At 43.6% G+C, this 27,468-nt stretch overlaps 1 protein-coding gene across 4 annotated transcripts in view; it reads left to right on the top strand.

Annotated features, from left to right (window-relative positions):
• The window catches only part of flvcr2a (FLVCR choline and putative heme transporter 2a), a 230,772-nt gene that overhangs the window by 29,418 nt on the left and 173,886 nt on the right, over nucleotides 1-27,468 (top strand). For all 4 annotated transcript variants that reach the window (XM_073039134.1, XM_073039132.1, XM_073039131.1 and 1 more), the window contains exon 2: nucleotides 20,532-20,673. In XM_073039134.1, coding sequence (XP_072895235.1) covers nucleotides 20,532-20,673 — 142 coding nt within the window. The remainder of the gene's footprint in view (nucleotides 1-20,531; nucleotides 20,674-27,468) is intronic.

The raw sequence follows: 27,468 nt of genomic DNA, 5'->3' as shown, positions 1-27,468 counted from the left end.
ATACATTAGAACTCCCTAGCCTTACCCATAGCCCTCTATTTTTCTAAGCTCCATGTACCTATCCAAAAGTCTCTTATTTACCCCATTGTTTCCACCTCCATCGCTGGAAACCCATTCCATGCACTCACCACTTTGTGTTTAAAAAAAAAACCCAACTTACTCCTGACATCTCCTATGTACCTACTTCTAAGCACCTTAAACTATGCCCTCTCGTGCTAGCCATTTCAGCCTGGGAAAAAGCCTCTGACTATCCACACAATCAATGTCTCTCATCATCTTGTATACCTCTATCAGGTCACCTCTCATCCTCCGTCGCTCCAAGGAGAAAAGGCCGAGTTGACTCAACCTGTTTCCATAAGGCATGCTCCCCAATCCAGGCAACATCCTTGTAAATCTCCTCTGCACACTTTCTATAGTTTCCACGTCCTTCCTGTAGTGAGGCAACCAGAATTGAGCACAGTACTCAAAGTGGGGTCTGACCAGGGTCCTATATAGCTGCAATATTACCTCTCGGCTCTTCGACAGACAAGCATACTTTATTGATCCCGAGGGTTTCATTACAGCCGCACCAAGAATAGTGAAGAAATATAGCAATATAAAACCACAAATAATTAAATAATAATAAGTTAATCATGCCAAGTGGGAATAAGTCCAGGACCAGCCTATTGGCTCAGGGTGTATGACACTCCGAGGGAGGAGTTGTAAAGTTTGATGGCCACAGGTAGAAATGACTTCCTATGCCGCTCAGTGTTACATCTTGGTGGAATGAGTCTCTGGCTGAATGTACTCCTGTGCCTAACCAGTACATTATGGAGTGGATGGGAATCATTGTCCAAGATGGCATGCAACTTGGACAGCATCCTCTTTTCAGACACCACCGTCAGAGAGTCCAGTTCCACCCCCACAACGTCACTGGACTTACGAATGAGTTTGTTGATTCTGTTGGTGTCTGCTACCCTCAGCCTGCTGCCCTAGCACACAGCAGCAAACATGATAGCACTGGCCAATACAGACTCGTAGAACATCCTCAGCATCATCCGGCAGATGTTAAAAGACCTCAGTTTCCTCAGGAAATAGAGACGGCTCTGACCCTTCTTGTAGGCAGCCTCAGTGTTCTTTGACCAGTCCAGTTTATTGTCAATTCGTATCCCCAGGTATTTGTAATCCTCCACCATGTCCACACTGACCCCTTGGATGGAAACAGGGGTCACCGGTGCCTTAGCCCTCCTCAGGTCCACCACCAGCTCCTTAGTCTTTTTCACATTAAGCTGCAGATGATTCTGCTCGCACCATGTGACAAAGTTTCTCACTGTAGCCCTATACTCAGCCTCATCTCCCTTGCTGATGCATCCAACTATGGCAGAGTCATCAGAAAACTTCTGAAGATGGCAAGACTCTGTAGTTGAAGTCTGAGGTGTAGATGGTGAAGAGAAAGGGAGACAGGACAGTCCCCTGTGGAGCCCTAGTGCTGCTGACCACTCTGTCTGACAGTGTCTCTTAAACTTAGTCCCACGGTTGATGAAGGCCAATGCACTGTATGCCTTCTTAACCACAGAGTCAACCTGCGTAGCAGCTTTGAGTGTCCTGTGGACTCGGACCTGAAGATCCCTCTGATCCTCCACACTGCCAAGAGTCTTACCATTAATACTACATTCTGCCATCCTATTTGGCCTACCAAAATGAACCATTTCACATTTATCTGGGTTGAACTCCATCTGCCACTTCTCAGCCCAGTTTTGCATCCTATCAATGTCCTGCTATAACCTCTGACAGCCCTCTGCACTATCCATAACACCATAACCTTTGTGTCATCAGCCAATTTACTAACCCATCCCTCCACTTCCTTATCCAGGTCATTTATAAAAATAATGAAGTGTAGGGGTCCCAGAACAGATCCCTGAGACACACCACTGGTCACTGACCTCTATGCAGAATATGGCCTGTCTACAACCACTCTTTGCCTTGTGTGGGATCAGCAAAGCAATGTCCCCTTGGATCCTATGCCTCCTTACTTTCTCAATAAGCTTTGTGAGGGGTACCTTATCAAATGCCTTGCAGAAATCCATATACAGTACATCTACAGCTCTACCTATATCAATATGTTTAGTCACATCCTCAAAATTAATCAGGCTCATAAGGCACAATCTGCCTTTGACAAAGCTATGCTGACTATTCCTGATCATACTATGCCTCTCCAAATGTTCATAAATCCTGCCTCTCAGGATCTTCTCCATCGACTTACCAACCACTGAAAAAAGACTTAATAGTCTATAATTTCCTGGACTATTTCTACTCCCTTTCTTGGATAAAGGAACAACATCCACAACCCTCCAATCTTCCCACCCTTAACTCTAATCAGTCCTATCTTCACTCCCGTCAACTTTTTGTTCTTCACATAATTGAAGAATGCCTTAGTGTTTTCCTTTACCCTACTAGCCAAGGCCTTCTCGCCCCCTTCTTGCTCTCCTCAGCCCCTTCTTAAGCTCTTTTCTTGCTATCCTATGTTCCTCAATAGACTCATCTGATCCTTGCTTCCTAAACCTTACATATACTGCCTTCTTCCATCTGACTATATTCTCCACCTCACCCATGGTTCCTTCACCCTACCATTCTTTATCTTCCTCAACAGGACAAATTTATCCCTAACATCTTGCAAGAGATCCTTAAACATCGACCACATGTCCTTTGTATATTTCCATGCAAAAACGTCATCCCAATTCACACCCACAAATCCTAGCCTTATCACCTCATAATTTGCCCTTCCCCAATTAAAAATGTTCCTGTCCTCTCTGATTCTATCCTTTTCCATGATAATGCTAAAGGCCAGGGAGTGGTGATCACTGTCCCCCAGATTCTCACCCACTGACAGATCTGTGACCTGACCCAGTTCGTTACCTAATACTAGATCTAGTATTGGCATTCTCCCTTGTCCATCCTGGACGCACTTGACAAACTCTGCCCTGTCTAAACCCTTGGAACTAATCAGGTGCCAATCAATATTAGGGAAGTTAAAGTCACCCATGATAACAACCCTGCTATTTTTGCACCTTTCCAAAATCTGCCTCCCAATCTGCTCTGTATAAAATGTGAAAATATTATTGGGGGCTGAGTATATTTTCAAGACACTGCATACAGCCCAACTATTTGACTTTCCAAAATGCAACATCATATTATTGTCAGGGTGAAGTTCCATCTGCCAATGTTCCTCCCAAATTTTCATTAGTTTATGTTCAGCTGTAACCTTGTTCAGCCTGTCACCTATCCACAAACTTACTAATTAGAATGCCTCCAATCACATCCAGCTTTTTAGTGTGTCTCAGAAGGACCTCGGTATCGATCCTTTGGAGTTCCACTGATCACGAACTTCCAATCAAAAGCAATTGGACCATAAGACATCGGAGCAGAATTAGGCCATTTGGCCCATCAAGTCTGCTCCACCATTCAGTCTTGGCTGATGCTTCTTCCCCCTCCTCAGCCCCACTCCCCAGCCTTCTCGCCATAAACTTTGCTGCCAGGTTCTTCATTAGATATATCAGGTTCTGCCTTAACTACCTCCAACAGTCTGGCCTCCACAGTTGCCTGTGGTAATACATTCCACAAATTTGCCATCTTCTGGCTAAAGAAATTTCTCTACATCTGTTTTAAATGGACACCCCTCTATCCTGAGGCTGTGCCCTCTTCTAAACTCCCCCACCATAGGAAACATCCCTTGCACATCTACTGTCTTGGCCTTTCAACATTCAAAAGTTTTCAATAAGATCCCCCCCCCCATTCTTCTAAATTCCAGCAAGTACAGACCCAGAGCAATCAAACATTCCTCGAATGATAACTCTTTCATTCCCAGCATCATCCTTGTGAAACTGCTCTGAACCCGCTGATGTCAGCACACTTTCTTTTACAATCCTTTAACATTCACCCAGTGTCTCCTGTTATCAAGCTAATTTTGGATCCACTTAGCCAGCTTGCTATGAATCCTTTGTACCTTAATCTTTAGACCTATCTACCACTTAAAATGAAGACTTAGAAATGCAGAACCAGGCCCTTAGCCCCAATTCATCCATGCCAACCAATGTGTCCACCTCAGCTAGTTCCATTTACTTGATTTGGCCTGAATCCTTTTACCCTTTCCTATTCAAATACTTAACCAAGGGTCTTTAAATGTCATCACTTCAACAACTTCCTCATGTAGCTCAATCCATGTTTGAGCAACCTCTATGTGAGGGTATTGCTCCTCAGATCCTTTTTTATTTTTTATTTAAATTTTTTTTATATTAGTTTTTCAAAACATTTTACAAATTAAAAACCCCAAATCCCAATGAGGAACATTAATACAGTGCAAAATTAAGCATACAATAACAATATGCTACAAAGGAAGAGAATTTAACAAAAAAGCACCTAAATTAAAGACAAGTAAGCTTAGTATCCTCCCCAAGCCCCACAACACAAGAAAAAACAACAACTCCAGACCAACCACAACACAATATAGAGAGTATAAGTCAGGATAGTCAAACTCCCAGACTGTGAATACTCTTAGCAACAGAGGATAATAATGCCTACTACCAGAAAAAAAAAGGGAGCTAAAAGCAAGGGACCGAAAAGAAGAAGAAAAAAAAACCCTAGTCAAGAGGAAGGTTATGAAAGTACTCAATAAAAGGTCCCCAGACCTTATGGAACTTTAGATCCGAATTAAGAACTGAATAATGAATTTTTTCGAGGTCCAAGCAGGCCATAATGTCGTTAAGTCATTGCGCATGAGTGGGCGGGGCAACATCTCTGCATCTAAGGAGGATCAGGCATCTAGCCAGGAGAGAGGCAAAGGATAATATTCGGCATTTGGTCGGACCCTGACATTGATCTGTCTCACCCCAAAAACTGAACAGAGCAATTAAGGGGTTTGGTTCTAGGTGCTGATTCAGAATACACGATAACGTAGTGAAGACATCTTTCCAGAATTTCTCCAAGCTAGGACAGAACCAGTACATATGGATGAGAGAGGCCACGCCCCTCTTGCATTTATCACAGAGCGGACTAATGCTAGGGTAGAATCGAGATAGTTTAGATTTAGACATATGGGCTCTACGAACAATCTTAAACTGTAAAAGGCAATGGCAAGCACAAAGAGAGGTTGAGTTAACCGATTTGAGAGCGGAGTCCCAGCTCTCCTCGGATAAGGAGATATTTAAATCCTGCTCCCAGGCCATTTTAATTTTATCCACAGGGGCCCGTCGTAAGGCTGCTAGTTTATCTCGGATAATTGATATTAAACCTTTACCTAGTGGATTAATGGAAAGAAATAGGTCCATAGCATTTTTCGCAGGCATTTCAGGAAAGTTAGGAATTAAAGGAGCAATAAAGTGTTGGATTTGGAGATATCTGAAAAAATGAGCATTAGGCAGATTGAACTTAACAGAGAGCTGCTGAAAAGAAGCGAAGCGATTATCAATGAAAAGATCTTCAAAATGTCTAATGCCCTTCCTATACCAAACATGGAATGCTGAATCGTACATAGTAGGTAAAAAAAAAGGTGATTATGTGCGACAGGGCTGGAAACAGAAAACCCCTGGAAACCATAGCATTCCTGAACTGAGCCCATATACGCAAAGTATGTCTAACAAGAGGATTAGCTATTGATCTGGGCAGACTACTAGGGAGTGCAGAGCCAAGAAGTGCAGAGATAGATAATTCTTTAGTGGAGCTCAACTCCATTGCCACCCAGTTAGGGCACTCGGGTTGGCCGTGGAAGAAAGACCAAAAGGTAGCACAAGGTATATTAGCTGCCCAATAATATAAACAAAAGTTAGGTAAAGCCATGCCACCCTCTTTTTTAGATTTTTGGAGATGGATTTTATTAATTCTAGAGCGCTTATTCTGCCACAGATATGACAAAATAATAGTCTAAGGAATCAAAAAAAGATTTAGGAATAAAAATTGGGATAGATTGAAATAAGTATAAAAATTTGGGGAGAACATACATTTTAACAACATTAATACGACCTACCAAAGACATAGATAGAGGTGACCATTGTACCAGACTCTGTTTTATAGCATATGAAAGATTGACAAAGTTTTCACGAAAGAGATCTTTAAACTTCCTTGTGACTGTAATTCCAAGATAAGTAAATTGATTATGGACTACTTTAAAAGGGAGATCACGAAATGTTAGTTCTTGTGCTTCTTTATTAATTGGGAAAAGTTCACTCTTATGTCAATTAAGTTTATAGCCAGAGATCTGGCTAAACTGGTCAAGAAGTGAAAACATTAGAGGTAAGGATGGACTCAGATCCCTTTTTAAGTCTTTGCCCCTATAATTTTATGCCCTATGGTTTTGGTTCTCTTTCCCTGGGGGAAAAAGTGCATTTATACCATCAATGCCCTTTGATTTTATACACCTCTAAAAGACCGGCTGGTGGCGCAGTGACATTGGCGCCAGACTCCGGAGCGAAGGTTCCCAAGTTCAAATCTAGTTGGGCCGCTCCCAGATATTCTTTCCATCTGTGCCAGATTGAGTATCGAGCTCAATACAGCCTTGTAAAAGAAAAATGCACTGTGAGAAGGATGTTTGGGGCCACTCACGGAATCTTTCCTCCAAGAGAACCACTTGAAAAAAATAAGTGGTCACCGAGGCTCTGGCAGAGTATGGCACACAAGAAAAAAATAATAAAACATAAGCCTTTAGATCCTGTATGATTTATTATGCTACTCATTCCCAATTTCCTGCCTTTTTCCTGTAACCCTTGATACCCTTACTTACAAGAACCTATCAACCTCTGCATTAAGAATACCTAATGACTTGGTCTCCACAGCCATCTGTAGTGAAGAATTCCACAGATTCACAGCCCTCTGATTGAAGAAATTCCTCCTTACTTCTGCTCTAAAGGGACATCTTTGCATTGTAATGCTGTGCCCTCTGCTCTGAGTCTCCTTCACTCTTGGAAACATCCTGTCACCATCCACAATCCTGACTTTTCAATATTCAAAAAGTTTTGATGAAATAACCCCTCATTCTTCTAAATGCTGGCCAGAGCCATCAAACATTCAACACATCAACGTATGCTTATTCTTGGAGTCATTCTCGTGAAACCCCTCTGGACCCTTTCCAATGTCAGCATATCTTTTGTGTTTACATCCAGAGGAACTAAACTGTGATAAAGCTTTGTGAATTAATTCATAGGTCCAATAATTGCAACTATTTTACCACATTGTTGATGCCAGATGCTGACTTGAAAGCTGAGAAAAGGAAAGTCAATTACATCCATCACAAATTTTCACCATTTCAAATAAAGGCATGTATAAATGGAATGGGCATGCAGGGAACAGTCCTGTAATGATCATATTATGGAGATACACACACATATTCACTCCATAACAGTCCATAATGTAGACATACATGTGAAGTCAGAGTCACACAGCACAGAAACAAGTCCTTCTACCAACTACACTATCATGCATATATTTACCCCAATTGTACAATAATACAATTTTTATTCTCCATACATTCAGGCCAATACCTTCCAGGTTGAGTGGGTTGAAAGCTTCATCTTCTTGTATGCCTAAAGTCATAGTCAATGATTCCACACACCTTGGACATTCTCTCTTCTCCCATGGGACAGAAGAATCAAATGCATGAAAGCCTATACCACCAGGTTCAAAGACAGCTTCTATCCCTGTTGCAAGGACATGGTTGCTAGGGGAACCCAAGTGCTGGACACAGGCATTGAGAGGCATTAGCACAGTCACAAGCATGGAATAGGTATCTAGGAGAGTCTTGGTTCACATAGAGAATCCAGGAGAACAATGCAGAACTTAGAACTACCAGTCCTAAAGAACCATGAAATAAGGTTACTCATACAAGAACCAACCAACAAACCAGTAGCTCCTGGTTGTGATTCCAGGGTTTTTATCCTGCATTTACTGATGGAAGGCAGGTGTGTGTAATTAGTGGAACTGGGAATGATTGGAAATTAGACGAGGGGATTGAAGCCCAATTACTGAGGTAATAGCAAGGTGGGGAATTGCCAGATGGGACCATGACAATCCCACTGTTATCAGACTCTTGAAGGACCTCTTGTATGATGAAATGAACTCTTCCCATCACATCGTATTTTATCTTATAATTACACTAAGGTCACCCCTTGATTTCCTAGGTTCCTAGAAAAAAGACCTATGCAGTCTGCCCACCTCTCCTTCTTAATTCAGGCCTTCATATCCTGTCAATATTCTCATATGTTTGCATTCTTTCCTGTTTAGTAACTTTTTTCCCATTATAGGGTGACCAAAACTGTGCACTGTACTCCAGGTAGAGCCTCATCATTGTCTTGTGCAACTGTAGTTCCAACTCCTCTACTCAGTGCCCTGACTGTTGAAGGTCAGTGTGCTAAACACCTTCCCCATCCTGTTTATATGTGACACCACTTTGCAAGTGTCTTATTAATGACCATATACTAACATTTACTGCCTTGTCTTCATCAGTCTTCTTAGTTACCTCTTCAAACAAAACTCAGTCAAGTTAATAAGTCAGGATTTCCCCTGGGGGAGTAAACTCCATGCTAATTATCACTGATCAGCACCAGATTTACATAGAAATGTACAGCTCAATACAGGCCCTTCAGCCCACAAAGCTGTGCTGAACATGCACTTACTTTAAAATTACTTAGGGTTACCCATAGCCCTCTACTTTTCTAAACTCCATGTACCTATCCAGGAGTCTCTTAATAGGCCCTATTGTATCGGCTGTGGAGATGACATTTCATGAAACCTGTCCATTAGAATTTTCTCCAATAATATTCCTGGCACTGATGCAAGTCTCACTGAAATGTAGTTACCTGTGTTAACAAGTGAATTAAGTGGTTGGTAGATTGAGGTGAGGGGCAATGGGGTGGGGCAGTGGTTGGAGCTGAATCTCTGAGATCAGTGACAATTTGGAAGAAGATTCAAGTATTCTCTGGTATTTAATCTGGGAGGGTGTGAGGTGGTGTTGGAGCTGCCATTCAGCCTTCAGAATGAGTTCTGCTTGCTAAATGCCGCTGCTTTGTATGCAGGTTAAATGAGTACTTTGGAGGTTTCTTGGTGAATATAGTTAATCAAATTCAAGGAACTGAAGATAGATAAGTGGGTGGGATATACAAGCTCAAAAAAATATATTATTTCAGTGGATGAGATAAGAAGATAATGTGGGAACTTGTAAGCTTGGTAGCCTCTGAAGAGAAGCATCCAGTTATTGTGGAGCTGGATGACCTATTATGATGTATGTCTAGTCACAAAGAAGAGAAAATCTGCAGATGCTGGAAATCCAAAGCAACACACATAAAATGCTGGGGAACTCAGCAGGCCAGGCCAGGCCAGCTATGGAAAAGAGTATAGTCAACATTTTGGGCCAAGACCCTTCATCAGGACTCTCACTGATGAATGTCTCACTGTTTGTCTTCTGGGGTTTCTTCAACATTCTCTGAAGGGAGCCTTTGTGCCTTTTCGATTTCTATTGTGACTCATTTTCCTTCCCTCCCACAATTTGGTTTTGCCTTTCTTCCCTCAAATTTACACTCTCTTCCAAACCCATCTCTTCCTCTTGCTTTTTCCATATCCTGAAGGAACCATTTGCCCTTAAGTAGGTTTAAGGTAAAAGTACCAAGGCGTTCTACTGGAGCGAGGGTAGGACGCTTCGGGGATAAAGGAGATAAACATGCCAGGAAGTAAAGGAGAAAGGGGAGGTTCTTAATAAATACTTTGCTTCAGTGTTCACCAGGGAGATGGACATTGATGAATGTGAAATAAGTGTAGACTAGGCTAATGCACTGGAGCACGGCAAAGTTAAGAAAGAGGCAGTGTTGGAGCTTGTGAAAAATACATTGGGATAGATAAATCCTTGGAGCTGGATGGGATGTATCCCATAGTTATTATGTAGAGCGAGGAAAGTGATTGTTGTGGCATCTTTGTTTCCTCCATGTCCATAGTAGTACCACAGTATGGCTAGTAGATTTGCAGACAATATTAATGGTTGGAAGTGTTGTGAGTAGTGTAGAAATTTGTCATAAAACATACAACAGTACAGGCACTTCAGCTCATGTTGTTGTGCAAACCAATATAAATCAACTTTATCTTTGATCTTTCCCTTCCCTCCTACATAGCCCATAACCCTCCCATTTTTCGTACATCCATCTGAATCTCTTAAAGTTCCCTTTTGTATCAGCCTCTACCATCACCTCCAGCAGTACATTCCAGGCACTTACTGCTGTGCTTTTCGTAAAAAACAAACTACCTTTAACATCACCTCCTAAACTTTCCTTCACTCTTCTTAAACTGATGCCCTCTGGCATTTGCCATTACCACCCAGTGGGGGGTAAGAAAGGTGCTGCCTGTCCACTTTATCTATGCCTCTTATCATCTTGTACACCTCTTTCAATTACCTCTCATCCTCCTTCGCTCCAAAGACAAAAGCCTCAGCTCACTCGGTGACCAGTGGCGTGCCTCAGGGATCTGTTCTGGGACCCTTACTCTTCATGATTTTTATAAGTGACCTGGATGAAGAAATGGAGGGTTGGGTTAGTAAATTTGCTGATGACTCAAAGTTTGGGGGTGTTGTGGATAGTGTGGAGGGCCGTCAAAGGTTACAGCGGGACATTGTTAGAATGCAAAACTGGGCTGAGAAGTGGCAGATGGAGTTCAACCCATATACTGTAAGTGTGAGGTGGTTCATTTGGGTAGATCAAGTATGATGGTGGAATATAATATTAATGGTAAGACTCTTGGCAGTGTGGAGGATCAGAGGGATCTTGGGGTCCGAGTCCATAGGACACTCAAATCTGCAGCGCAGGTTGATTCTGTGGTTAAAGCATACAGTGCATTGGCCTTCATCAATCATGGGATTGAGTTTTAAGAGCCGAGAGGTAATGTTCCAGCTATATGGACCGTGGTCAGATCCCACTTGTAGTATTGTGCTCAGTTCTGGTCACCTCACTACAGGAAGGAATTGGTAACTATAGAAAGGGTGCAGAGGAGATTTACAAAGATGTTGCCTGGATTGGGGAGCATATGTTATGAAAACAGGTAGAGCAAATTCGGCCTTTTCTCCTTGGAGCAACAGAGGATGAGAGGTGACCTGATAGAGGTGTATAAGATGATGAGAGGCATTGATCATGTGGATAGTCAAAGGCTTTTTCCCAGGGCTGAAATGGTTAACACGAGAGTGCACAGTTTTAAGATGCTTGGAAGTAGGTGCAGAGAAAATATCGGGTAAGTTTTTTTACACAGAGTGGTGAGTGCGTGGAATGGGCTGCCAGCGACGGTGGTGGAGACGGATACGATAGGGTCTTTTAAGAGACTCCTGGGCAGGTATATGTAGCTCAGAAAAATAGAGGGCTATGGGTAACCCTAGGTAATTTCTTAGGTAAGGACATGTTCGGCACAGCTTTGTGGGCTGATGTGCCTGTATTATGCTGTAGGTTTTCTATGTTTCTATGAACTTAATGCTGTTTACCCTCTAAACCCTAGATAAATCTCCTGGACCCAATGGAATGTACCCTTGGGTTCTGAAGGAAGTAGCTGGAGAGATTGCAGAGGCATTAATGATGATATTTCAAGAATCAATCGATTCTGGCATTGTACCAGATGACTGGAAAATTGCAAATCTTACTCTGCTATTTAAGAAGGGTGCGAGGCAGCACAGGTTTAAGGTGCTGGGGAGTAGGTACTGAAGAGATGTCAGGGGTAAGCTTTTAATTCCGAGAGTGGTGAGTGTGTGGAATGGGCTGCCGGCAACGGTAGTGGAGGTGGATACGATAAGGTCTTTTAAGAGACTTTTGGATAGGTACATGGAGCTTAGAAAAATGGAGGGCTATGAGTAAGCCTAGTAATTTCTAAGGTAGGGACATGTTCAGCACAGCATTGTGGGCCGAAGGGCCTGTATTGTGCTGTAGGTTTTCTATGTTTCTGTGTTTCTAACTGGGGGTCAGGTTTTTTTTTGGTGAGGGACACTCAGGTTGGTATTGAGTCTTTTGTTTGAGAGGGAAGACATTGCGGAGAACCAGTTGTAGCATACGATCTGGTGAGAGACCCGTTTGTGCGAGATGGATTGCGAGCAACATTCAGAAGGTGATGTGTGCTTTCACGCAGACTGAGGGCCCTGCGCGCGAGTGACAGAGAAGTTCAAGATGAGCTCCAACTTGTGCGACTTTGACTGTTTAATTATAATGGGTCTTTTTTGTTTTTCTTTCTTTTCTTTACTAAACCTTTAGTTAAGTAAAAATCATAAATGTAGTTCCTTTAGTCATATGCAGTGTGCTGTCTATTATTTCTTGGCACTGAGTTGTAACAGGGTAGCAAACTACCTAGCATCCACACAAACTGGGGTTTGGGGTGGGAGAGCTGTCTCAGTCTCACGAGTGTAGTGGGACTGGTGTGTGTCTTCTCAAGCAAAGTAAAAAGAATGATGAATACAAGACAAAGTGTTTTATTTCAATGTATGCAGTGTACAGTATAAGGTAGATGATCTTGTAGCACAATTAGAGATTGGCAGTTACTGTTGTCAGTGTCACTGAATCATGGCTGAAAGATGATCATAGCTGGGAGTTTAACATCCAAGGATTTTTTTTGTATATAAAGGGTAAAAGAGAGTCGAGAGTAGATATAGGATCAATACAAAATGATGCTGTAGATACTGTAATGAGAGATGCAGAGATGGCAGAGGAACTGAATGCATATTTTGCATCAGTCTTCACAGTGGAAGACATCTGCAGTTTACCAGACATTCAAGAGTGTCAGGGAAGTGAAGTTTGCAGTGAAAATTATGACTGAGAAGGTGCTCAGGAAACTTAATGGTCTGAGGGTGGATAAATTTCCTGGACCCAATGGAATGTATCCTTAGGTTCTGAAGGAAGTAGCTGGAGAGATTGCAGAGGCATTAACGATGATCTTTCAAGAATTAAATTGATTCTGGCATTGTACCAGATGACTGGAAAATTGCACATCTTATTCTGCTATTTAAGAAGGGTGCGAGGCAGCAGAAAGGAAACTATAGATCTGTTAGCCTGACATCAGTGGTTGAGAAGTTATTGGAATCGATTGTTAGGGTTTAGATTATGGAGTACCTGGAGGCACGTGACAAGATAGGTCAAAGCCAGCATGGTTTCCTGAAAGGAAAATCCTGCCTGACAAACCTCCTGCAATTCTTGGAGGAAATTACAAGCAGGGTAGACAAAGGAGATGCAGTAGATTTAGTGTACTTGGCTTTTCAGAAGGCGTTTGAGAAGGTGCTGCACATGAGGCTGCTTAGCAAGATAAAATCCCATGGAATTACAGGGAAGTTACTAGTGTGGAGGAGCATTGGCTGATTGGCAGAAAACAGAGAGTGGAAATAAAGGGATCCTATTCTGGCTAGCTGCTGGATACCAGTGGAGTTCCACAGAGGCTGGTGTTGGGACTGCTGCTTTTTGTGATTTATGTCAATGATTTGGACTATGGGATTAACAGATTTGTGGCTAAATTTACCGATATACAAAGATAGGTGAAGGAGCAGGTTGTGTTGAGGAAACAGCGAGCCTGCAAACAGACTTTAATTTAGCGGAATGGGCAAAGAAGTGGCAAATGAAATACAATGTTCGGAAGTGTATGGTCATGCACTTTGGTGGAAGAAATAAACGGGCAAGCAATTATTTAGGTAAGGAGAGAATTCAAAATGCAGAGATGCAAAGTGACTTGGGAGACCTTGTCCCTAAAGGTTAACTTCCAAGTTTAGATGGTTGTGAAGAAGGCGAATGCAATGTTGGCATTCATTTCTAGAGGTATAGAATATAAGAGCAGGGATGTGATGATGGGGCTCTATAAGGCATTCGTGAGACCACACTTGGAGAATTGTTTGCAGTTTTGGGCTCCTTATTTTAAAAAGAATATACTGACATTGGAGAGGGTTCAGAGAAGATTCACAAGAATGATTCCAGGAATGAAAGGATTACCATATGAGGAACGTCTGGCATCTCTTGGGCTGTATTCCCTGGAGTTTAGAAGAATGAGGGGGGATCTCATAGAAACATTCCGAATGTTAAAAGGCCTGAACAGATTGTATATGGCAAAGTTATTTCCCATGGTAGGGGATTCTAGGACAAGAGGGTATGACTTCAGGATTGAAGGACATCCTTTTAGAACTGAGATGCAGAGAAATTACTTTAGTCAGAGGGTGGTAAATCTGTGGATTTTGTTGCCACATGCAGCTGTGGAGGCAAAGTCATTGGGTGTATTTAAGGCAGAGATGGATTGGTTCTTGATTGTCCAGGGCATCAAAGGGTATGGGGAGAATGCAGGAGAGTGGGGATGACTGGAAAAATTGGATCAGCCATGATTGAATGGCAGAGTATACTCAAAGGACAGAACTTTGGCTCCTATATCTTGTGGGTAAACATTGTATTGAAAGGAGAGAGGGTGGTAAACACAGTCTATTGGTTTAAAAAAAATCAAATCCTTGGAAAGATGTGGAATCCTTGTGGATAGAGCTAAGAACCTACAAGGGTTAAAAGCTCCCTAACTGTCCAGAACTCTGGACAGTAGCCAGGATGTGGGATACAAATTACAATGGGAAATAGAAAAGGTATGTAAAAAACACAATGTTACAAAAATAATGGGGAGTGGGGGCATTTTCATATGCAGGTAGATTAGGAAAATCAAGTTGGTGCTGGATCCCAAGTGGGAATTTGTAGAATACCCATGATATGTCTTTTTATAGCAGCTTGCATTTGAGCCCACTCGGAGAAAGAAAATTCTGGATTGGGTGTCATGTAATGAACCAGATTTGATTAGGGAGCTTCAGGTAAAGGTACACTTGGGAAGCAGTGATCATAATATGATAAAATTTACCCTGCAGTTTGAGAAGATGAAGATAAAGTCAGATGTATCAGTATTACAGTGGATTAGTGTCAGTTTCTTTCCCCAAGCCATCAGACTCCTCAATACCCAGAGTCTGGACTGACACCAACTTACTGCCCTCTACTGTGCCAATTGTCTTGTTTATTATTTATTGTAATGTCTGCACTATTTTGTGCACTTTATGCAGTCCTGGGTAGGTCTGTAGTCTTGTGTAGTTTTTTTCTGTGTTGTTTTTACGTAGTTCAGTCTAGTTTTTGTATTGTTTTATAGCACCATGGTCCAGAAAAAGTCTCGTTTTTATTGTGTACTGTACCAGCAGTTATGGTCGAAATGACAATAAAAAGTAACTTGACTTGACTTAAGGGGAATTAGAGACACGAGAGAGGACCTGAGTAAAATTGATTGGAATGGGTCAGTGTTTCAGCATGATGGCAGAATAGCAATGGCTGGAGTTTCTGAGGGCAATTTGGAAGATAGATATATCCCAAAGATGTATCTAAAGGGAAGATGAGGTAACTGTGGCTTACAAGGGAAGTCAAGGCAAAGGAGAGGGAATACAATATAGCAAAAATTAGTTGGAATTTAGAGGACTGGGAAGCTTTGAGAAACCGACAGGCAACTAAAAAAAAAGCCAGAAAGAGAGAAAAGATGAAATATGAATGAATTTGAATGAATTGACTTTACTTCTTGGACCCTTCATACATGAGGAGTACAAATCTTTACGTTACATCTCCGTCTAAATGTGCAATGTACAGCATAGTAATTTATAATAATTTATAAAAAGAATAGAATAGTCAATGTAACATAGAAATACACTCAAATCTGCGTGAGTTAATAGGTCTGCTGGCCTGGAGGAAGAAGCTGTCCGGTGCCTGTAGGTCCTGGCTTTTATGTTAGGGTGCCGTTTCCCAGATGGTAGCAGCTGGAATAGATTGTTGTTGGAGTGTCTCGGGTCCCCAGTGATCCTACGGGCCCTTTTTACACACCTGTCTTTGTAAATGTCCCGAATCATGGGAAGTTCACAACTACAAATGCACTGGGCTGTCTGCACCGCTCTCTGCAGAATCCCGCGATTAAGGGAGGTACAGTTCCCATACCAGGCAATGATGCAGCCAGTCAGGATGCTCTCAATTGTGCCCCTGTAGAAAGTTCTTAGGATTTGGGGGCCCATACCAAACTTCCTCAACTGTCTGAGGTGAAAGAGGCGCTGTTGTGCCTTTTTCACCACACGTGAGATCCTTGGTGTCAAGGAACTTGTGTATAAGATGATGAGAGGCATTCATCTTGTGGATAGTCTGAGGCTTTTTCCCAGGGCTGAAATGGTTAACACGAGAGTGCACAGTTTTAAGATGCTTGGAAGTAGGTGCAGAGAAAATATCGGATAAGTTTTTTACGCAGAGTGGTGAGTGCCTGGAATGGGCTGCCAGCAACGGTGGTGGAGGCGGATACGATAGGGTCTTTTAAGAGACTCCTGGGCAGGTATATGTAGCTCAGAAAAATAGAGGGCTATGGGTAACCCTAGGTAATTTCTCAGGTAAGGACATGTCCGGCACAGCTTTGTGGGCTGATGTGCCTGTATTATGCTGTAGGTTTTCTATGTTTCTATGAACTTAATGCTGTTTACCCTCTTAACCCTAGTTCCATTAATGTCAATAGGGGTTAGCCCTTCTTCATTCCTCCTGTAATCCACAACTAGCTCCTTTGTTTCAGTGACATTGAGGGAGAGTTTGTTTTCTTGACACCACTGTGTCAGAGGGATGATTTCTTCCCTGTAGGCCACCTTGTTATTGTTTGACACACAAAATGCTGGTGAAACACAGTAGGCCAGGCAGCATCTATAAGGAGAAGCACTGTCGACGTTTCGGGCCGAGACCCTTCGTCAGGACTAACTGAAAGGAAAGATACTAAGAGATTTGAAAGTAGGAAGGGGAGGGGAAAATGCGAAATGATAGGAGAAGACTGGAGGGGGTGGGGTGAAGCTGAGAGCTGGAAAGGTGATTGGCAAAAGGGATATAGAGCTGGAGAAGGGAAAGGATCATGGGATGGGAGGCCCAGGGAGAAAAAAAGGGGGAGGAGAGCACCAGAGGGCGATGGAGAACAGGCAGAGTGATGGGCAGAGAGAAAAAAAAGGAGGGGGGAGAAAAACTAAATATATCAGGGATGGAGTAAGAAGGGGAGGAGGGGCATTAACTGAAGTTAGAGAAGTCAATGTTCATGCCGTCAGGTTGGAGGCTACCCAGTCGATATATAAGGTGTTGTTCCTCCCACCCGAGTGTGGCTTCATCTTGACAGTAGAGGAGGCCATGGATAGACATATCAGAATGGGAATGGGACGTGGAATTAAAATGTGTGGCCACTGGGAGATCATGCTTTCTCTGGCCGACAGAGCGTAGGTGTTCAGTGAAACGGTCTTCCAGTCCTCATCGGGTCTCACCAATATATAAAAGGCCACACTGGGAGCACCAGACGCAGTATACCACACCAGCCGACTCACAGGTGAAGTGTCACCTCACCTGAAGGACTGTCATTTTGTGTGTGTTGCTTGAATTACCAGCATCTGCAGATTTCCTCATGTTTGTGATTGTTTGAGATGAGGCCAGTCAATGTAGTACCATTGGCAAATTGAATGAGCAGATTAGAGCTATGGGTGGCGACACAGTCATGGGTATACAGGGAGTAAAGGAGGGGGCTTAGTACACAGCCCTAAGGAGCTGCTGTGTTGAGTGTCAGAGGGGAAGCCTGCCAATAATATAAAAGAGAATAACAAATGCTTTTCTAGATATAAAAGGAATGAAAGAGAGACAAGAGTGGATATCAGACGGCTGGAAAATTAAGTTGGAGAGGGACAAAGAAAAGTGGATGAACTGAATAAATATTTTGCGTCAGTTTTTCCCTATGGAAGAATTTCGGTATGCCAGAATTTTGAGTGTCAGGGCAGAAGCGAGTGTTGTTGCTATTACTAATAAGAAGGTGTTTGGGAAGCAGAAAGGTCTGAAGGTAGATGAAAAACCTGGACCAATGGACTATACCCCAGCATTCTGAAAGAGATAGTTGAAGAGAAGTGTAGAAGCATTAGGAGTGATATTGCAAGAATCACTGGATTCGGGAATGGTTCCAGAGGACTGGAAAATTGTAAATGTCAGTCCACTTTTTAAGAAGATTGGAAGGCAGAAGAAAGGAAATGATAAGTCAGTTAGCCTGACTTCAGTTGTTGAGAAGGTGTTGGAGTTGATTGTTAAGGGTATGATTTCAGGGTACTTGGAAGCACATGATAAAATAGGCGAAGGTCAACATGGTTTCCTTAAGGGGAAGTCTTGCCTGGTAAATCTGTTGGAATTATTTGAGGAAATAACTGGCAAGAAAGGGGAGTTGGTGAGTGTTGTTTACTTGGATTTTCAGAAGGCCTTTGACAAGGTGTTGGTCATGAGGCTGCTGAACAGGCTATCATGAAATTACAGGAAAGTTAGTAGCAGGGATGGAAGATTGGCTGGCTGACTGACAGGGCAAAGAGTGAGAATAAAGGGGGCCTTTTCTAGTTGGCTGCTGATGACTAGTGATGTGCTGCAGGGGTGGATGTTGGGACTGCTTTTCATAATATATGTCGATGATTTGAATGAAGGAGTTGATGGCTTTGTGGATAAGTTTGTGGATGATATGAAGTTAGCTGGAGGTGCAAGTAGTGTTGAGGAAGCAGGGAGTTTGCAGAAGGCCTTGGACAGATTATGAAAATGGGTAAAGAAATGGCAGATGGAATACAGAGAAGGGGAAGGAATGGTTGTGCACTTTGGTAGAAGGAATAAAGGTGTAGACAATTTTCTAAATTCAAAAATCAGAGGTGCAGTGAGACTTTGGAGTCCTTGTGCAGGATTCCCTAAAGGTGAGTTGGTGGTAAGGAAGGCAAATGTAATGTTACTCATTTTGAGAGGACTAGAATATAAAAGCAAAGGTATAAAGCTGAGGTTTTATAAGGCATTGGTCAGACTGCACGGAGTGTTGTGAGCAGTTTTAAGGCCTCGATAAGTACATTAGGTAAGTACATTTCTAAGAAAATATGTACTGGCATTGGAGGTGGTCCAGAGAAGGTTCATGAGAATGATTCCTGGAATGAATGCGTTGGTGTTTGAAGAGCATTTGATAACTCTTTGCCTGTACTCACAGGGGTTTCGAAGAATGCTAGGGGGCAGTGGGGGGAGATCTCATTGAAACATATCAAGCATTGAAAGGTCTATATAGAATGGATGTAGGGTTGATGTTTCTTGTAGTGGATGAGTCTAGGCCCAGAGGACAAAGACTTACACTACTAAGAGGAATGTGCATTTGGAACAGAGATGAGGAGAAATTTCCTATCTGGAGTATAGTGAGCCTGTGAAATTTATTTCCACTGACAGTTGTGCAGGCCAAGCCTTTCAGTGTTTTTAATGCAGAGATCAATGAGTTGTTGATTAGTCAGGGCATTAAAGGTTACGGGAAGAAAGCAGAAGAATGGGGTTGAGAGAGGTAATAGATCAGTCATGATGGAATGGCAGAGCGGACTCGACGAGCAGAATAACCTAATTCTGCTTTGTTTTATGGTCTTATTTTTCTGTCATCTGGTAGCAAATTGGATCAGCAAATTTGCTGATGATACAAAGATTGGAGGTGTAGTGGACAGTGAGGAAGGTTTTCAAAGCTTGCAGAGGGATTTGGACCAGCTGGAGGAATGGGCAGAAAAATGGCAGATGGAATTTAATGCGGACAAGTGTGAGGTATTGCACTTCAGAAGATCAAACCAAGGTAGAACATACAAGGTAAATGGTAGGACACTGAGGAGTGCAGTAGAACAGAGGGATCTGGGAGTACAGATACACAATTCCCTAAAAGTAGCGTCACAAGTAGATAGGGTCGTAAAGAGAGCTTTTGGTACATTGGCCTTTATAAATCAAAGTATTGAGAATAAGAGTTGGAATATAATGGAGAGGTTGTATAAGACGTTGGTGAGACCGAATTTGGAGTATTGTGTGCAGTTTTGGTCTGTGAATTACAGGAAGGATATTAATAAGGTTGAAAGAGTGCAGAGAAGGTTTACAAGGATGTTGCCGGGACTTGAAAAACTGAGTTACAGAGAAAGGTTGAATAGGTTAGGACTTTATTCCCTGGAGCATAGGAGAATGAGGGGTGATTTGTTAGAGGTGTATAAAATTATGATGGGTACAGATAGAGTGAATGCAAGCAGGCTTTTTTCCATTGAGGCTATGGGAGAAAAAAACCCAGAGGTCATGGGTTAAGGGTGAAGGGGGAAAGGTTTAAAGGGAACATTGGGAGGGCTTCTTCACGCAGAGAGTGGTGGGAGTGTGGAATGAGCTACCAGATGAAGTGGTGAATGTGGGCTCACTTTTGACACTTAAGAAAAACTTGGACAGGTATATGGATAAGAGGGGTTTGGAGGGATATGGCCCAGGTGCAGGTCAGTGGGACTAGGCAGAAAAATGGTTCGGCACAACCAAGAAGGGCCAAAAGGCCTGTTTCTTTGCTGTAATGTTCTATGGTTCTATGGTGGAAAAGTAAGAACAAAACTGGAAATGAGGCGAATTGGATAGCCGTATTGTCCCCAATGCTAGTGGCTTAGATTACATGTTTAACAAGTATTGGTGATGTAACTGTTGAAATTCTCTGTCAATAAGTTCCCCATCTTTTCTCCACAGCTGGGGGTTGCAGTGGGATTTCTCGTTCCTCCCATCCTGGTGCCAAATGTAGATGACCTTGATAAATTAACTTACCATATCAACGTCATGTTTTATGGTACTGCTGCAGTGGCAACTCTGCTCTTTGTTCTCGTCATACTAGGTAAGGAACCTGTTACTTTAAGCAATCAGACATGCTGCTTGAATTATTTTTTCTGGTCAAGACAGCATTGTTTATTTTGGCTGCTGATTCTAGGTCTGCTTGTACAGTGATTTTTTTCCTGTGTCCTCTTTCGGACAGCATTGTGATGCATGATTTTTGTGTATGTGCTGAAGATGAAAATCTTTTGAACAGTTTAGTACCAATTATATAAGAGCATAAGATATAGGAGCTGAAGTAGGCCATATATATCAGAGTCCATAAGGCTGCAAAATGAACTAAACATTTTGTGAACCAATTGAATTGACTTTATTACTTACATCCTTCATATGCATGAGGAGTAAAAATCTTCATGTTACATCAATGTCTAAATGTGCATTTATAGTAATTTTTAATAAATAGTATGAGCAACGATATAACATAGAAATTCAGTTGTGTCACATGAATTCAGCAGTCTGATGGCCTGGAGGAAGAAGCTGTCCCGGAGCCTGTTGGTCCTGGCTTTAATGCTGCGGTACTGCTTCCCAGATGGTAGCAGCTGGAATAGTTGTGGTTGGGGTGACTTGGGTCCCCAATGATCCTCCAGGACTTTTTTTTTATATAAACACACTTGTCTTTGTAAATAGAACATAGAAACCCTACAGCACAATACAGGCCCTTCGGCCCACAATGTTGTGCCGAACATGTCCCTACCGTAGAAATTACTAGGCTTATCCATAGCTCCATGTACCTATCCAGAAATCTCTTAAAAGACCCTATTGTATCCGCCTCCACCACCACTGCCGGCAGCCCATTCCTCGCACTCACCACTCTGAGTAAAAAACTTACCCCGACATCTCTTCTGTAACTACTCCCCAGCACCTTAAACCTGTGTCCTCTTGTGGCAACCATTTCTATCAGCTCACCTCTCACCTTCTGTCGCTCCAAGGAGAAAAGGCCAAGTTCACTCAACTTATTCTCAGAAGGCATGCTCCCCAATCCAGGTAACATCCTTGTAAATTTCCTCTGCACCCTTTCTGTGGCTTCCACATCTTTCCTGTAGTCAGGCATCCAGAACTGAGCACAGTCCTCCAAGTGCAGTCCGAGCAGGGTCCTATATAGCTGCAACATTACCTCTCGGCTCCTAAATTCAATTCCACGATTGATGAAGGCCAATACACCGTACGGCCTCTTAACCACAGAGTCAACCTGTGCGGCTGCTTTGAGCGTCCTGTGGACTCAGCCCCCAAGATCCCTCTGATCCTCCACATTGCCAAGAGTCTTACTATTAATACTATATTCTGCCATCATATTTGACCTACCAAAATGAACCACTTCACACTTACCTGGGTTGAACTCCATCTGCTACTTCTCAGCCCAGTTTTGCATCCTATCAATGTCCCGCTGTAACCTCTGACAGCCCTCCACACTATCCACAACATCTCCAACCTTTGTGTCATTAGCAAACTTACTAACCCATCCCTCCACTTCCTCATCCAGGTCATTTATAAAAATCACGAAGAGTAAGGGTCCCAGAACATATCCCTGAGGCACACCACTGGTCACCAACGTCCATGCAGATATGACCCATCTACAGCCACTCTTTGCCTTCTGTGAGCAAGCCAGTTCTGGATCCACAAAGCAATATCCCCTTGGATCCCATGCCTCCTTACTTTCTCAGTAAGCCTTGCATGGTGTACCTTATCAAATGCCTTGCTGAAATCCATGTACACTACATCTACTGCTCTTCCTTCAACAATGTTTTTAGTCACATCCTCAAAAGATTCAATCAGGCTCGTAAGGCAAGACCTGCTCTTGACAAAGCCATGCTTACTATTCCTAATCATATTATACCTCTCCAAATCTTCATAAATCCTGTCTCTCAGGATCTTCTCCATCAACTTATCAACCACTGAGGTGAGACTCAGTGGTCTATAGTTTCCTGGGCTATCTCTACTCCCCTTCTTGAATAAAGGAACAACATCTGCAACACTACAATCCTCTGGAACCTCTCCCATTCCCATTGATGATGCAAAGATCATCACCAGAGGTTCAGCAATCTCCTCCCTCGCCTCCCACAGTAGCCTGGGGTACATCTCATCCGGTCCTGGCGACTTATCCAACTTGATGCTTTCCAAAAGCTCCAGCATATCCTTTTTATTAATGTCAACATGCTCAAGCTTTTCAGTCTGCTGCAAGTCATCACTACAATCACCAAGATCCTTTTCCATAGTGAATACTGAAGTATTCATTAAGTAGCCCTGCTATTTCCTCCGGTTCCATATGCACTTCCCCACTGTCACACTTGATAGGTCCTATTCTTACACATCTTATCCTCTTTCTCTTCACAAACTTGTAGAATGCCTTGGGGTTTTCCTTAATCCTGCATCCCCCCCCCCTCCAAGGCCTTTTCATGGCCCCTTCTGGCTCTCTTAATTTCCTTCTTAAGCTCCTCCCTGTTAGCCTTATAATCTTCTAGATCTCTAACATTAGCTAGCTCTCTGAACCTTTTGTAAGCTTTTCTTCTTGACTAGATTTATTACCTTTGTACACCACGGTTCCTGTATGCTACCATAACTTCCCTGTCTCATTTGTATGTACCTATGCAGAACTCCACACAACTATCCCCTGAACATTTGCCACATTTCTTCCATACTTTTCCTTGAGAACATCTGTTCCCAATTTAAGCTTCCAATTTCCTGCCTGTTGTAACACATCCTATTGTCTGCAATTTTGCTCCATCATCAGCCTCTCCTTTCTAGGAGTCTCATTTCACATTGCCTCTTTTTGTAAATCAACAACTTTTCAAGTCAAGTCAAATCACGTTTATTGTCATTTCGACCATAACTGCTGGTACAGTACATAGTAAAAATGAGACAATATTTTTACAGGACCATGGTGTTACATGACACAGTACAAAAACTAGACTGAACTACATAAAAAAAACAGGAAAAAAAACTACACTAGACTACAGACCTACCCAGGACTGCATAAAGTGCACAAAACAGTGCAGGCATTACAATAAATAATAAACAAGACAATAGGGCAGTAAGGTGTCAGTCCAGGCTGTGGGTATTGAGGAGTCTGTTAGCTGTTACATAGTCTGGTCATGAGTGCCTTTTCCCAGACGGCAGGAGGGAGAGGAGTTTGTATGAGGGGTGCGTGGGGTCCTTCATAATGCTGTTTGCTTTGCAGATGCAGCATGTAGTATAAATGTCCATGATGGCGGGGAGAGAGACCCTGATCATCTCAGCTGACCTCACTATCCGCTGCAGGGTCTTGCGATCTGAGATGGCGCAATTTCCGAACCAGGCAGTGATGCAGCTGGTCAGGATACTCTCAATACAACCCCTGTAGAATGTGATGAGGATGGGGGGAGGGAGATGGACTTTCCTCAGCCTTCGCAGAAAGTAGAGACGCTGCTGGGCTTTCTTTGCTATGGAGCTGGTGTTGAGGGACCAGGTGAGATTCTCCGCCAAATGAACACCCAAGAAATTTGGTGCTCTTAATGATCTCTACTGAGGAGCTGTCAATGTTCAGCAGGGAGTGGTCGCTCGGTGCCCTCCTGAAGTCAACAACCATCTCTTTTGTTTTGTTCACATTCAGAGACAAGTTGTTGGCTCTGCACCAGTTCGTTAGCTGCTGCACCTCCTCTCTGTAAGCTGACTCGCCGTTCTTGCTGATGAGACCCACCACAGTTGTGTCATCGGTAAACTTGATGATGTGGTTCGAGCTGTGTGTTGCAGCACAGTCGTGGATCAGCAGCGTGAACAGCAGTGGACTGAGCACGCAGCCCTGGGGGGCCCCTGTGCTCAGTGTGATGGTGTTGGAGATGCTGCTCCCGATTCGGACTAACTGAGGTCTCCCAGTCAGAAAGTCTAGGATCCAGTTGCAGAGGGAGGTGTTCAGGCCCCGTCTCAACTTTCCAGTTGGTTTCTGAGGGATGATTGTGTTGAATGCTGAATTGAAGTCTATGAGCAACATTCGAACATGTGTCTTTTTTGTCCAGGTGTGTTAGGGCCAGGTGGAGGGTGATGGCAATGAAGTTGTCTGTTGAGCAGTTTGGGACGGTACACATACTGCAAGGGGGTCCAGTGAAGGGGGAAGCAGGGTCTTGATATGCCTCATGACAAGCCTCTCGAAACACTTCATGATGATGGATGTGAGTGCAACGGGACGGTAGTTATTTAGGCAGGACACTGAAGACTTCTTCGGCACAGTTACGATGGTGGCGGCCTTGAAGCACGTTGGAACGGTGGCGCTGCTCAGGGAGATGTTGAAGGTGTCAGTGAGAATATCTGCTAGCTGGTCTGCACATCCTCTGAGCGCTCTACCAGGGATGTTGTCTGGTCCAGCAGCCTTCCGTGGGTTGACCCTGCACAGGACTCTTTTCACATCAGCCATGGTGAGACACAGCACCTGGTCATTTGTAGGAGGGGTAAACTTCCTCACTGCCACGTCATTTTCCGCCTCAAAATGGGCGTAGAAGTTATTCAGCACATCTGGGAGGGAGGCATCACCCGCACAGTCAGGTGATGTCCTGTAATTGGTGATGTCCAGGATGCCCTTCCACATGCGCTGCGTGTTGTCGCTATCCTGGAAGTGGCTGTGGATTCGCTGGGCGTGTGCACGCTTTGCCCCTCTGATGGGCTGGGACAGTATGGCCCTTGCTTTTGTTAGGGCTGCCTTGTCGCCTGCTCTGAAGGCGGAGTCGCGGGATCTCAGCAGCGCACGCACCGCCGTGGTCATCCATGGCTTCTGGTTAGCGCGTATAGTGATGGTCTTGGACAGAGTAACATCATCAATGCACTTACTGATGTAGCTGGTCACTGATGCGGTGTACTCCTCTAAGTTGGTAGAGTCGCCATCGGTTGCAGCCTCCCTGAACATGTGCCAGTCAGTGTGCTCAAAGCAGTCTTGAAGTGCAGAGATGGCTCCTGCTGGCCAGGTTTTCACCTGCTTCTGAACTGGTCTGGAGTGCCTGACGAGCAATCTGTATGCTGGGATTAGCATAACAGAAATGTGGTCTGAGAACCGAGGTAGAGGCGGGGCCCTGCCCAGTATGCGTTGGGGATGTTTGTGTAAACCACGTCCAACACGTTCTCCCCCCTCATTGCAAAGTCCAAATACTGATGGAATTTGGGGAGCACTGACTTAAGGTTCACGTGGTTAAAATCTCCGGCAACCATAAACAGTCCATCAGGTGTGCGTTCTGCAGTTCACTAATAGCCCTGTAGATAGATAGATAGATAGATAGATACTTTATTCATCCCCATGGGGAAATTCAACTTTTTTTTCCAATGTCCCATACACTTGTTGTAGCAAAACTAATTACATACAATACTTAACTCAGTAAAAAATATGATATGCATCTAAATCACTATCTCAAAAAGCATTAATAATAGCTTTTAAAAAGTTCTTAAGTCCTGGCGGTTGAATTGTAAAGCCTAATGGCATTGGGGAGTATTGACCTCTTCAACCTGTCTGAGGAGCATTGCATCGATAGTAACCTGTCGCTGAAACTGCTTCTCTGTCTCTGGATGGTGCTATGTAGAGGATGTTCAGAGTTTTCCATAATTGACCGTAGCCTACTCAGCGCCCTTTGCTCAGCTACTGATGTTAAACTCTCCAGTACTTTGCCCACGACAGAGCCCGCCTTCCTTACCAGCTTATTAAGACGTGAGGCGTCCCTCTTCTTAATGCTTCCTCCCCAACACGCCACCACAAAGAAGAGGGCGCTCTCCACAACTGACCTATAGAACATCTTCAGCATCTCACTACAGACATTGAATGACGCCAACCTTCTAAGGAAGTACAGTCGACTCTGTGCCTTCCTGCACAAGGCATCTGTGTTGGCAGTCCAGTCTAGCTTCTCGTCTAACTGTACTCCCAGATACTTGTAGGTCTTAACCTGCTCCACACATTCTCCATTAATGATCACTGGCTCCATATGAGGCCTAGATCTCCTAAAGTCCACCACCATCTCCTTGGTCTTGGTGATATTGAGACGCAGGTAGTTTGAGTTGCACCATATCACAAAGTCCTGTATCAGTTTCCTATACTCCTCCTCCTGTCCATTCCTGACACACCCCACTATGGCCGTGTCATCAGCGAACTTCTGCACATGGCAGGACTCCGAGTTATATTGGAAGTCTGATGTGTACAGGGTGAACAGAGAGTACGGTTCCCTGCGGCGCTCCTGTGCTGCTGACCACCGTGTCAGACCTACAGTCTCCCAACCGCACATACTGAGGTCTATCTGTCAAGTAGTCCACTATCCAATCCACCATGTGAGAGTCTACTCCCATCTCCGTTAGTTTGTGCCTTAAGATCTTGGGCTGGATGGTGTTAAAGGCACTAGCGAAGTCAAGGAATGTAATCCTCACAGCACAACTGACCCCATCTAGGTGAGAGAGTGATTTGTGCAGCAAATACGTGATAGCATCCTCCACTCCCACCTTCTCCTTATACGCAAACTGAAGAGGATCCTGGGCGTGCCTGGTTTGTGGCCTCAGATTCTGTATTATCAGCCGCTCCATGGTCTTCATCACGTGCGACGTCAAGGCAACAGGTCTGAAGTCATTCAACTCCTTTGGTTGTGGTTTCTTCGGTACCGGGACAATACAGGATGTTTTCCACTGTCTGGGTACTCTTCTCTGCTCCAGGCTCATGTTGAAGATGCGCTGTAGTGGTTCTCCCAGCTCAGTCGCACAGGCCCTCAGTAATCGTGGGGAAACTCCATCCGGTCCAGCCGCCTTGCTGGTACAGATCTTCCTCAGTTGACCTTCCACCTGTGCAGCCGTAATCCTGGGCGTGGGC

The sequence above is a fragment of the Hemitrygon akajei genome, chromosome 3 (assembly GCF_048418815.1).
Source record: "Hemitrygon akajei chromosome 3, sHemAka1.3, whole genome shotgun sequence".
Classification (NCBI taxonomy): Eukaryota; Metazoa; Chordata; class Chondrichthyes; order Myliobatiformes; family Dasyatidae; genus Hemitrygon; species Hemitrygon akajei.
This window is presented reverse-complemented; position numbering and strand designations above follow the sequence as displayed.